General features: G+C 28.3%; 1 protein-coding gene across 1 annotated transcript in view; it reads right to left on the reverse strand.

Annotated features, from left to right (window-relative positions):
* Positions 1–10,826, reverse strand: part of LOC111636773 (potassium voltage-gated channel protein Shal-like) — a 194,835-nt gene extending 184,009 nt beyond the window's left edge. The window contains exon 1 of the mRNA XM_023382103.1: positions 9,410–10,826. Within this exon, the coding sequence (XP_023237871.1) occupies positions 9,410–10,524 (1,115 nt within the window). The 5' untranslated portion in view covers positions 10,525–10,826. The remainder of the gene's footprint in view (positions 1–9,409) is intronic.
* Between the last annotated feature and the right edge of the window lie 1,318 nt (positions 10,827–12,144).

The following is a 12,144-nucleotide window of genomic DNA, read 5'->3' on the forward strand; positions in this document are numbered from 1 at the left end:
CTGTTGATGAAGTATTTGGTACACTTAACTAGATAAAAGATCAATTTTTCAATTATATTTGCACTTTTGATATTTAATTTAAATATTTATAAAACAGTTCGTTAATCTCTGGTGAATGTTTTTATTATCGACAAAGTGTTGCTTCCTTCGTGCAAAGAAACAAAAGATTTTTCCACTTTTTCTGTAGCAGCAGATAATACGTCAACTAAGAATCAATGCCTGTACAATAGTGACAGCCTTGAGACATTCTTTTCTTTGTACGAATTCGACCTTTTTCCTCCATCAAAACGGCGCCATTGTTTCTAAATTTACTATCTCATTACCATATAATCTGAATAACATTTACTATACATTAGCTTTTCCGCATCGTAACAATCTTTGATCTACGTCTGTAATGCTCTAATGTTATAAGGAAAAGAGTCTTTTACAGGGGAGCATTGGACAGCCTATTAAACTGCTTAAAAAGAAGGTTTTAGAGGTAATTATATAAAAATAATAAAGAGTAGCACCACTTGTTAGCTATAAATAAATATTTTTAACGGTCTTCGAGATAGAGCAGCACATTCCACTGAGTATTAAACGTAAAAACAGATGCGTTTTATTTTAAACATTAAGAAATCGTTTCAGAGTTTGTAGCCTAGAAGTAAACAATTTGGAGGGATAAAATAGATAACAAAACAATACTTTTTATTGGATAGAGCATCCAATGATGATTATTAGAGTCGATAGCATTAAAGAAGATTATCTTATTATCTTATATACACCCAATTCGATTATGTTTCTCGGAGTGGAAATTCATAAAGTTTGTAGAAACTATTAATGAAGAACATTTACTAGATAAACCGATTTTGAAAAAGAATTAAGTCTGATAAGCTTAGACATTAAAATATTTTAAATAAATAATAATATCATTTTTAAGAAAAGTCGATTATAAATTTAAATATAGAATTAAAATAATGATCTAAGCGATGAATTTTGTACTTGATGCATCAAAAATTCTATAAACAAATTGGTTACAATATTTTATAATTCAAAGACCATTCTTGAGGTTTATTCTTGACTTTCTCAGCGGGACAGATATTAAATTATGACAAAGTTCGCATTTTTTCAGCTAACTGAGCGAAACGGCATGAACTCTTCTTGCAGATCGAGAATATTTTTTCAGTTTTATTTTGTAGGGATGTTACCTTATAAATAACCATGTTAAAAAACAGCTACGTTGAAATATAGAGATAGAGGGCATTTGTCTTCGTTAAGGGCGGTGCGGGATGTCACTACTTCGCACATTTTAATCCTAGTTTTTCTCTGTAAAGCGAATGAATTACATTTTAATCGATAAAACCGATCCTGTCCGATTTCTAGTTAAACAAATAACATTTTAACTGTCTTAACCAAAGAATTTTAAGATAAATTCCATTAAAATGATATTTGAGCGCTTATATTACATTTAATGCAAAAACTTGCAATTTTTATTTTTTGTTTTTATTTTGTGTCGAGTTAATTCGATTTGTTTGGCAGTAAAAACTTTGGCATGGCACTCGCTTGTCTGCAGTATGCAAGAGATTAAGGTCAATAATACTTCCGGTATCCGCACATTAATCCCAAATTTCTTTAAAATAAGTAGTATACAAAAGTTAGTTATATTTGAACTAAGACTCTTTTATTAATATAATTTCGTAGTTTCATTACCTACAATAAAAATTTGATGTCCAATAATTTATAATAAGCTTAGATAATATCTTAATATCCAAATAACCCTATGCGGGTTATTTAGTGAAAATAAAATCAATTAAAATATTTTTCTTTATAAAACTGACTATTTATTTCGGAATGAAGCCAATATAACCATTTAATTAATTATCTTGATAAAAAAATACATGGTTTAGATTTTCATCAGTAAGTTGAAGTATAATATAAAGAAAACGGAATTTGACTATCATTTAGCAATAAATATAACTTCCGGAAAATAAAATAGACATATATATGCAGTACTATATGTTTAAATATGTGCCATTTCTTAAAATTTGAATATCTTATAACCATCAACCTATCCAATCTTTCTTTATCGTTTCGCTTATGGTTTTACCTTCTGAGTTTAGTATCATTCAATCTCTTTTATGTATGATAAAAATAATTTTGCTGTTTTTGGTCAAAACAATTTTCACAAAATATTCTACAAGCCAAAATATAATTTCATTCCCCTTCACACTAGAAAAAAATTATTTTTATAATTAAACTACCGTATGAAAGAAATTTGAAAATATCATTAATCGCGCATCTAAAATTACATTTTTTTTTCATACTAAATATCCACTGAATGCGAAAAATAACTTGAATTCAAATTAAATTAAAATGCCAATTTATATTTACATTTATATAAAAAATGCTTGTTGATTTCTGAATTATCAGTCAGTTCGCATTTACTTATTAATTGACCTATCTGACTGCCAATTACTCTCTCATTATGAAGTTGATATTTTCTGACTGACGTGTGAAGCCGTATTAATCCTCTCGCTTAACATAAATTTCTATTGATAATATATTCAATTTAATAAAATTTACTTAAACAGTTCATTTTTCTACAGTTCAATATAAACAATGGTGATATTTTTAATAAAAATATAAATTCGTATAGTTTTAAAAACGACGTCAACTAAACAGTTACTGACAGAAAACGTCTATAAAAATTCATCTGTCAAAATCAGTTTCCGAAAAATAGAATAGGATTGAAAGAATAGATGTATGGCAATGTATGATCTCATGCAAATCACACGCTTCGCTTGTTCTGATCTTATCGATATCGGAACTCTTTATCTAATTTAGGCTATCGATTTGGCAGATGACAAACCTTCATACTGCTTCCGTATAGGATATTATAATTATAACACTCTGTCGAACAAGTTCTGCTAATTTTTTGATGAATAATATATATAACAGTTAGCCCAATACCTAGCAGCGTAATTATATATCTAATAACAAAACAGTAACTATACTTTCTTTCCATTTAAAAATAAAAATATTTTGTCTAAAGCAATTTTTACATCTAAACATTTTTTGAAGATCTTGACATTTCATTTTTTTTTAAAGTTAAAACAAGATTTTAAGGTTTCCCCTCATACGCTAAACACTAGATGAAAATTTAGATGTTATATTTATTTTAATAATAATAGAGACATTTTTAATATGATAACTGAGGCAAGTACTTAATTAACAAAGGAATTGATATTGGAAGTAACTTATTGATACAAATAAACTTAATTTAAACTTAGCATTATATAATTATTATTAACAAAAATATACAAAGCAAAACTATTTAAGTAAATTAGCATTTTTATTATAATACAATTCAATCAATTCAAAAAAAAACAATAAAACTAGCCACTTATTCTTTAATAATAAATGAATATTCAAATAAAATAAATAATACCAAAGATATAAAAGATAACGATTATTCCATATTTTTTTAGGTATTTTTAGTTTATTAAATGATAATTCACCAAGGCCATTTTTATATTTATAATATGTAAATTTTACAGTGACATTATTAACGAAAACATGTCGAGACAGTCAGTTTACGACGCCAGTTCTACAATAAACTACAAGAAAAAGTGTTTAAAGTTACGTCTAGGTTCCATTTATGTGAAATGACTACCATGTATTGTTATATTTTTGAAAATTTTTAATAAAAAAAAACTTAATATTAAACAATTAAATATCACAGAAGAATCTTGAATATTTGAAGTACGATAAATGAATTTAAATCTTTTCCTCAATAATTATTTTCGAAAAAGGAAATCGTTCTACAATAAACAATCGCAAATGCTATTTATCAAAAAATAGACAGAATCGTTTAACTGTTTTATCTATTTATTTCCAGATCTTTAAGTATTTTATAAGACAAATCAATTTTTTATATGCTTAGCTATCGCGTTATAAATGTTTAAATAGACCGACGACCCGTCGAAGACTTTCAAGGAATAATATTAATCCACCACTCGGGATGAGATTTGGTAAATAAAAAAGTTCCGTTTCCGAAAATGTTGAAGAAAATTTTTCAAATAATTTACAAAACTTATGTGAATGATATTATAAAATATTCTAGAAATAAGCGCGACAGATAAAAGTGAAGTACGCTTTCTTTATGTTCAAAATATTAACCAAACAGAATGAAAAAAATTTTAGCAATAGTCCTTTATAACACCATACTTGATATATTTTATACAGCAAATATCCAATATTAAAGTTGATATGAAATTGTTTGATATTGTTCATTCAAAAGCTCTTAAATTGAAATTTGACATATCTATCGAATGTAAATAAACTAAAACTGCGTGATACTGATTTAAGCTTGTATTAAAGTGCAGAAGGAGAAATTTCGATCCTGTTTTTTTAAAGCGATATTAATCAATGTGAAATTTAAACCTATAGAAATATTTTAATAGTTTTAAACTGCGGAAGAATCTATGCTTCTATATAATTAAACATATTCCTAAATAATAATCGTAAAGATTTAAATTTGGAATATCTTATTAGTCCTATTTACTAATGCTTTACTTTACTAATACTTATAAATAATTATAATTATATTTTATAATGTAAAGACTAAGTTTTTGTTTTGGAACGTATAAATATGTTTTTATTATTCTTGTCATGTAGAATTTCTCTGAATTTTGCTGTATTTAAGCCTGTTAAAACATTTTTTTATATTATGACTTTAAGAAGGAGTAAGCATTTAAACTTAATTTCGATAAAATAATTGTTATTTTATTCGATTTACCAATAATATAAAAGTAATTAATTGTTGTTATAATTATTTAAAATAATAATTTAATAATAATGATACCTCAAAATTAATCTTTAAATATATTAAAGAATAAGTAGACTATATAAATTTACAATAGAGAATTCATCAACAGGAGATTAATTATTATAAAAAGATAGATTCTGTCTAATTTATAAATTTTATAATATATATATGATATATATATTAGAAAATTGTCTTATTTAATTTCATATTTTGAATAATTTTGCATAGTTCGTGTATATATACTGTTAACTATTTGATACAAATAGATATTAGATGTTAATATTTTACTAATTATATCAATATTGTGTTAAGATATCTTAAATCCAAAATATTTACTAAAATTCACAAATAATTTAGTCAAATATATAGAATAGAATCATTTAAGTATATATTTAGGCCTCTATAAGTTATGAATATTTATATATGATAGGTAATGTAAATGAAATATTCATATTCGAATAAGGATATTTAATATTTACTCTAAAATATTTGATATTATATAACAAATAATTTTAAATATAAACATTATAAAATGTCATAATTACATGCTGGTTTATGGTATTTGTTAATTCATTCTTCTTATTCTTTATTTCTAATAATGAAAATATATAATCGACACTTTTAATTGTTGTCTATTTTAGAATATTGAAACAATAAAATATAAGTTTTATTCATGAAAAAATATTTAAAATAATTTATTTTGTTTTAAAGTGATTTAAAATATACATATAAACTATTAAAGATTTTATAGAAATTATTGAAATTTAAATGGTTCTTAAACGCTTTTCTTTTTATTCGAAAATTTAAATACTATAATTCAAACAGAACAATTAGCGCATTTCACTTAGACTTAGTGAGTGAAACACTTTATTTTTTTCTGAAAAAAAAATATGTAAAATAAAATTATTTTATAATAGAAATTAATTTTGCAAGAGCGAAAACTATTTAGAAACTATTAACATTCGTCCTGAGGAAAAACTAATAATTTTATCTATCAATAGAAATTATTGTTTCGTGCTTGAATTCGGATCGATCGCTTAATGTAAGTTCAATACTTATCCATCTTTCACATATTTTACTAATGTTAAAAAATGCATTTTTAAAAATTAAATGCATCGATTTACCGTTCGAAAAAACTACATAATGGATTTTTATAAATGATACAAAGAGCTCCGAGATAATATACGATACAATTTCTACTTAATTATTTTCAAATTATAATTTTCTTATTAATACGAATTTCTTATCGATATCAAAATTTGATAATTAAATAAAAAAAACTATTGATATCGATTAAATAGCTAAAGCGATAAACCTAAAAGCATATGTTTTTGATCAAAAATTAACATAATAGAGATAAAAATCAAATAGAAGCTACTCTATCATTTATGTCTCATATACAATTAAATATAATTACGCAATAAATACATCTTTTAACTTAATTCGAAATATTTTGTGGAACTTTTCTAAACGTTTTAACATTGCTAAAATTAGTAAAAAGAAAAAAAAAACACTAAGTTTTAAGAACCACGAAAAATAGATTAAGTGTAACGGCGTAACGTAAATGTAAGATTTTTATTAAAAAAGATCAAATTTCAATATGAATACTTAACAAAAAAAGAGAAATATAAAATGAATTCTATTAGAAATCAAATCCAAGATTTTACAAATCTTGACAAGGACAGGAGAGGAGCTTGCAAGATTGGTTAAAAACAATATGTTCATTGTGTCATCTGTCACGTTACTATGGAAACGGTCCTGTGTAAGATGTATTGTTGTGTAGGTAAGGTGTGGAGCCGCTATAGAATGACATGAAACAGAGTTAAATTGTAAGTGGTAACGTGATATTTAGGTGTGACTATCCGAGTGAGCTAACATCAAATAGCTCTCTTCTCTCCAAGAAAAAAATAAAAATTAGGAAGAAAAGAAAAGAAGGTTTATAACCAAATATATATTCTAATAATTTATAAAGTTAGGAACAAATTTAATTAAGTAGGGTGTAACCAGTTCTGTTTTAGTAGAAAATTATAATTATCGAAATATCTATATTACAATGGGCGTATTAATTTACTTTAAATATCAAAGATGTAGGCCTATTTGTTCTTTTAAATATTTTAATTAATATCCCTATTAAGAAAATGTTTCATAAAATAGTGTTTTAAAATTTAGTTAAATATCGATTTTATCAATTATATAGCCTGCACCAACTGCGGTTTGACGATAGACTGAGATCAGCAGGTGGTTCGAACGTTACACGATCGTAAAATATTAAATGGAAGGGAAAAAAAAGCAAACCGAACCAAGTAATTTATATCCAAAATAGTTTTTAATCTTTACCGTGTGAAGTGATACGGTTATTTAAAAAATTTCCTACAAATTAAACCTGCGAAAAAGCATTTAGATAATGACTTTCTTTCTATATTTAAATCGTCATAGTTAAAATGCGGTATCTTTTTTTAAATAATTAAATATCATTTCCATCTTACTGTAAAATTATCGTTGTCTTTTCAATCTTCTATATCATCAAATACGGAAATGACGTTGTTATCAGCGTGACGTCATACGAGATAAGATCCGAAAGATGAAGGATGCAATGTCACTTAGAAAATAAAACAATAGTCTTTACACTCGTTCCTAATTTGATACATGTGATATTTTTTTTTACATTATCTAATTAGTTTGTCATTCCATTTTGATTTTAAAAATTCACTATTTTTTGTCACAAACATACACATAAATATTTTATACGATGAAAATTTTGCAAAATATATAAATTTTCATTCACGCTGCCTGCAGCTTTTGTCGTATTTCACTAAAATAGTTTCAAATGAGATATGGTCGAAATGCTGGAAGTAACAAATATTTTTTTCATACTTTCGCTAGTAAAAAAATATTACTTTTTAAAAAATTTCCAGCAAAATTTTATCTATCTTATTATGTATCAAATGAATAATAAGACATTTTTTCCCCGAACTCAAAACGCTCTATCAGCAAGGTATTTACAGTTTGATGGATAAAAGCAACAGATAACTCAGCGTGCTGTCGGGTTCATAAGAAGGAAACTTCATAAGAGAAGAATAAATTACAAAACTAACTTAGCGAGGGTTCTCATCAAATCCCTGTTACAAGATAAACTCCTTCTAATCTCATCTTTTTTAAAAATTGCATTATTGACCAAACTAATAATATCGAGTCTGATAATAAGTGGTAAATTGAATCTCGGTTGCTCTGTTATCACATTAAAAGTAGTTTTTATCGTCGAATATTTCTATTAAACCTCTCTATTAACGGAAATTGAACTTTTAAGTAAAATTTTTGGCATACATACTCTGTCATTTTTTTAAATTTACATTCTCTAAATTAGCTGAAATTAAAAGAACTTTGAAAAGTTTCGTTATATTACACGCTTGAGTGACTCTTTAAATTTTACCTGTAATATATTAATAAAAGTTATTTAGAAGAAAGAAAAATAAAACTTTTTATCCCGAAATATGAAACCTATATTATATAAGCAAATTGATTCTTTTAATCAAAATGACCATTTTAATAAAGTACATAAATATGTATTTGAGTTTGTCACCATGTCACAATGATATAGCGTGTCATCGTAAACAATACATGATATTGATCCTTGTGGATTTAAGGACTCACAGTGCTTAGTCCGATGGATACGAGCTGGTACTGTTAAACAATAGAATTTATATTATGCACACAAACATTCTATCACGCTATTTAATGATAGAGTGTAAAGAGAAAAATTCAGCTCTTAATATTTAGAATAGTTTCAAATTAAACTTTCGGTAATTCCTTTTTTTAATAATATATACAAACGACTTAAATTATAATTTTTTGCACAGAGGTTAAAGATGAATAAACACGATATTGATTTTGTTAAATGCTTTATTTATTCAATGTTTTTTGTTATAAAATTAATTTTAAAATTTAGACATTTACGAACAGAAAAAATTTTTTGTGCATTTATTTTCTCGTTATATGGCGAAATATGTTAATTTTCTGATTAATTTTAATAATAAATGAGGCCGATGTTAATAAAAATTCAATACTTTACTCCGGTTGTTCGAAAAATTTGTTTCTCGATTATTTATTAAAGAATTAAAATCCGATAATTTAAAAGCGCAAGTAGTATATAATAAACGCTTGATTTACTTATATACGTCTTTTAAACTTTATATGTACAAGTAATATATGTAAATAATAAATTAACAATCGCGTAAAGTAGAAAATTCGCGAAATTAAATTTAAGAAGAGTAAAAAAATGTGATAAAATAATCTCCATCACCGAGAAGAGATATTGCGATATAAGAAAAATACAATAGTCACGAAACATGAATAAGTGATGGAAGGATGACGAGTCTTAGCACCTGTTCGACTCTTTCGGGAAGTTTGATTTAGTCGATGCTTTCATCCCCATCGACTTGGGTTTCGTGTCGACAAACGGGAAGCTCAAAAATAATTACGATTATGAAATTGCATTTAGACAGCCGTTTCCACGCTACAGGTATAATAAAGGAACACAGTAGAAATTCGGCGCGATCGTAAAGGACGAATGGCTGAACATATGATATTTAGAAAAGTACTTACCCTAATGTGGTCATGGTCACTATGGTATACCAAAAAGCGGCGGGGATGCTGGTGAAAGTAGTGTTGTCAACGTTTTTCTCTGCATAGAACATCACTGTCGCAAATATGATAATGGCCATTGCTAATGAAAACACCAAAAATCCTAGCTCAGAAGCACAACTTTTAAGCGTATATCCGAGAATACGGAGACCCTGGGAATGGCGAGAAAACTTGAAAATACGGAAAACGCGAAAAACACGTAACGTGACGAAAGCACCAGACACGTCGTCGTTGTCCTTGATGCCCAAACCTATATAATATGGCATAATAGCTACGACGTCTATAATACTCATTACACTCCGCATAAACTTACAGCGGTTGGGTGCAGCGTATAACCTCAACAGGTACTCTGCCGTGAAGATCATAACACAAGCGGTATCCAGGCAGAAGAACGCCACTTTATACATAGTACCACAGGATAGAATTTCACCGGTATTATCGTCTCTCCCGCACGGAATCGTTTCTACCACATTAGCCATCACCGACACCGCAATAAAGAATCCGGTGACGTAATAAAAGACGAGGGCTGCCGTGCCCGTGTGCGGGTTTTCGAATGCCCTCCACATTCTTTCTCTAATGGTGCTATTGGCCATACACTTTTGGTCTTGCGTTTCGGACAGTCTGTCATCCATGAGACGCTCAGCATTCTCGCGCTTTCTATCCCTATAATCTTCATAACAGCAATCGCCGATGACATCAGGGATGATACCGAAGAAGGAGAGCTCCTCATCATACGACAGCAAGCATTCGTGTCTAGGGTAATGTAATTTACCTGTGCGGTAGTAATTGAGAATGTGACGGAAGATATCCGGATCTCTATCAAAAAAATATTCCTTTGTTTCTTCGTCGTAAAAAAATTCACGCTCATTCGAACCGAGTAATGTGTCGGGATATTTTTCGACAGTATTTCTCCACGTTTCGAAACGTCTTCCACTCACATTTATAATGAATTTTTCGTCCTGACTCTTCTTCCGCTCTTTTGTGACAGGTGGTGCCGGTAAGGGATTATTGGCTATAGGAACCCATCCTATAGCGGCGGCCCGGGCAAACGGCAGCCAAGCAGCCACCGATGCCATGCCTCGATGCGAGTATCGGGATACACAAGCAACACAACGTTCCACCAAACTTCACACTGTCATTCCGCAAATGATGCAGCAGTCGGAGCGGCGGCGATCCTGCTACTCGTCCGCTGATGTCACACCCATCTGGACACGTCACAAGGTTACTGGGTGAGAGAGAAAACGCTGCCTGACATGTCGCTCTTCGTCGCCATCTTGTGTTAGAACCTGCGCACGAGTTCTTCGACGGGCCGCCAGAGGGAGTGGCGGAAATATAACACAAAACCTCCTATAATTTCGGGATGGACAACCTAGCCTGCTCTCGAGCAAACATTCTATCTGCAGGAGAGTTGCTCCGCTCCTCTACCACTCTATTCCCCGTTGTCACCATAGTTACGATGACGTCATTCTCTCTCGTCCTTCGCTACGAGCGCAGCGGAGACTCTCCATCACTCCGTCACTTTCTTACTCAGTTGCAGATACAAGTAATTACGCTAATTTTGTGTCAAAAGCAAAATGTTTGCCTAGTCTCGCTGTTAGATTTTGTTCGCTCCTTCTCCTTTTGCTTCTCTTTTTAATTCTATCTTTGCAAACGATTGCTTTACTTTAAACAAACTTAACACGTCTAACAATTTGAAAATTGAATAAGCCAAAGCGCATTTCATAGTTACGCTTGCAACGGAAACGTTTAATATTTAATTCAAATATAATTGCGTTATAAAAATTTAAGCCGTTATATTTACGTTTGACTCTCTATAAACTAGTAAATTTCGTTTATCCATTTTAGCTTGATTTAATTCTTATCGGGGAAGTTCTATTAAGTGAGATAGATACTTTTTAAATTCGTGTCAAGCCAGTGTCGAACATTATACTACACTGACAACACTCCATGTATATTTTCCAACTGGGTCGAGCTATATTTGTCGAATGCACGGTCTTTTATAAATACAAACATCTCTCGTAAAATTTCCTAATTAATTGATAAAAAGATTCTCCCGCTTTAATATTAACGTCCGTGACTAGATAAATAATTTTTTATTAATTAATTTTTTTCTTTCTAAACGTAGTTTATTCAACAACATCCGATCAATATAATATATGTTGCAAATAAATTATTTAAATTTTATATTCTGAAAATTAGTCTTTATTATTATTTTTTGAGCTTTTACACTTAATTTATTAATAATTTTAATACGATAATTTAAAAAAAAATATGCAGTCGATATATTATAAGGAAATTTTATAAATTATCCCTTTACTATAAGATATATAATAGTCGTTTATTTGTATAAAATATAAATATTTATATTTTATAAACATTTTGAAAGTGTAATTAAAATAATATTTAATTAATCAGATATTTAATAAAAGACATTTTAACTCTTCTGAGAATTAAGAAAAAATTCTGCTTATTGTAACATCCAACCTGAGACAGATGCTCAATCCATTACGTCTAATAATATTAATTATATGAAACGTAATTAAAGATCATGGAAGAAAACTTTATTACTTAGGATTGCAGTGATAAAATACGATTAAAAATTAAATTATAAAATAAAAATATTGAAAATTGCCAAGCAACATTAAATATAAAATATTAAAATAAAAACGAAAAATCTATAAATATTTTTTGAATAA

The sequence above is a fragment of the Centruroides sculpturatus genome, unplaced genomic scaffold (genome assembly GCF_000671375.1).
Source record: "Centruroides sculpturatus isolate CEXI.00-Female unplaced genomic scaffold, Cexi_2.0 scaffold630, whole genome shotgun sequence".
In the NCBI taxonomy this organism is placed as follows: domain Eukaryota; kingdom Metazoa; phylum Arthropoda; class Arachnida; order Scorpiones; family Buthidae; genus Centruroides; species Centruroides sculpturatus.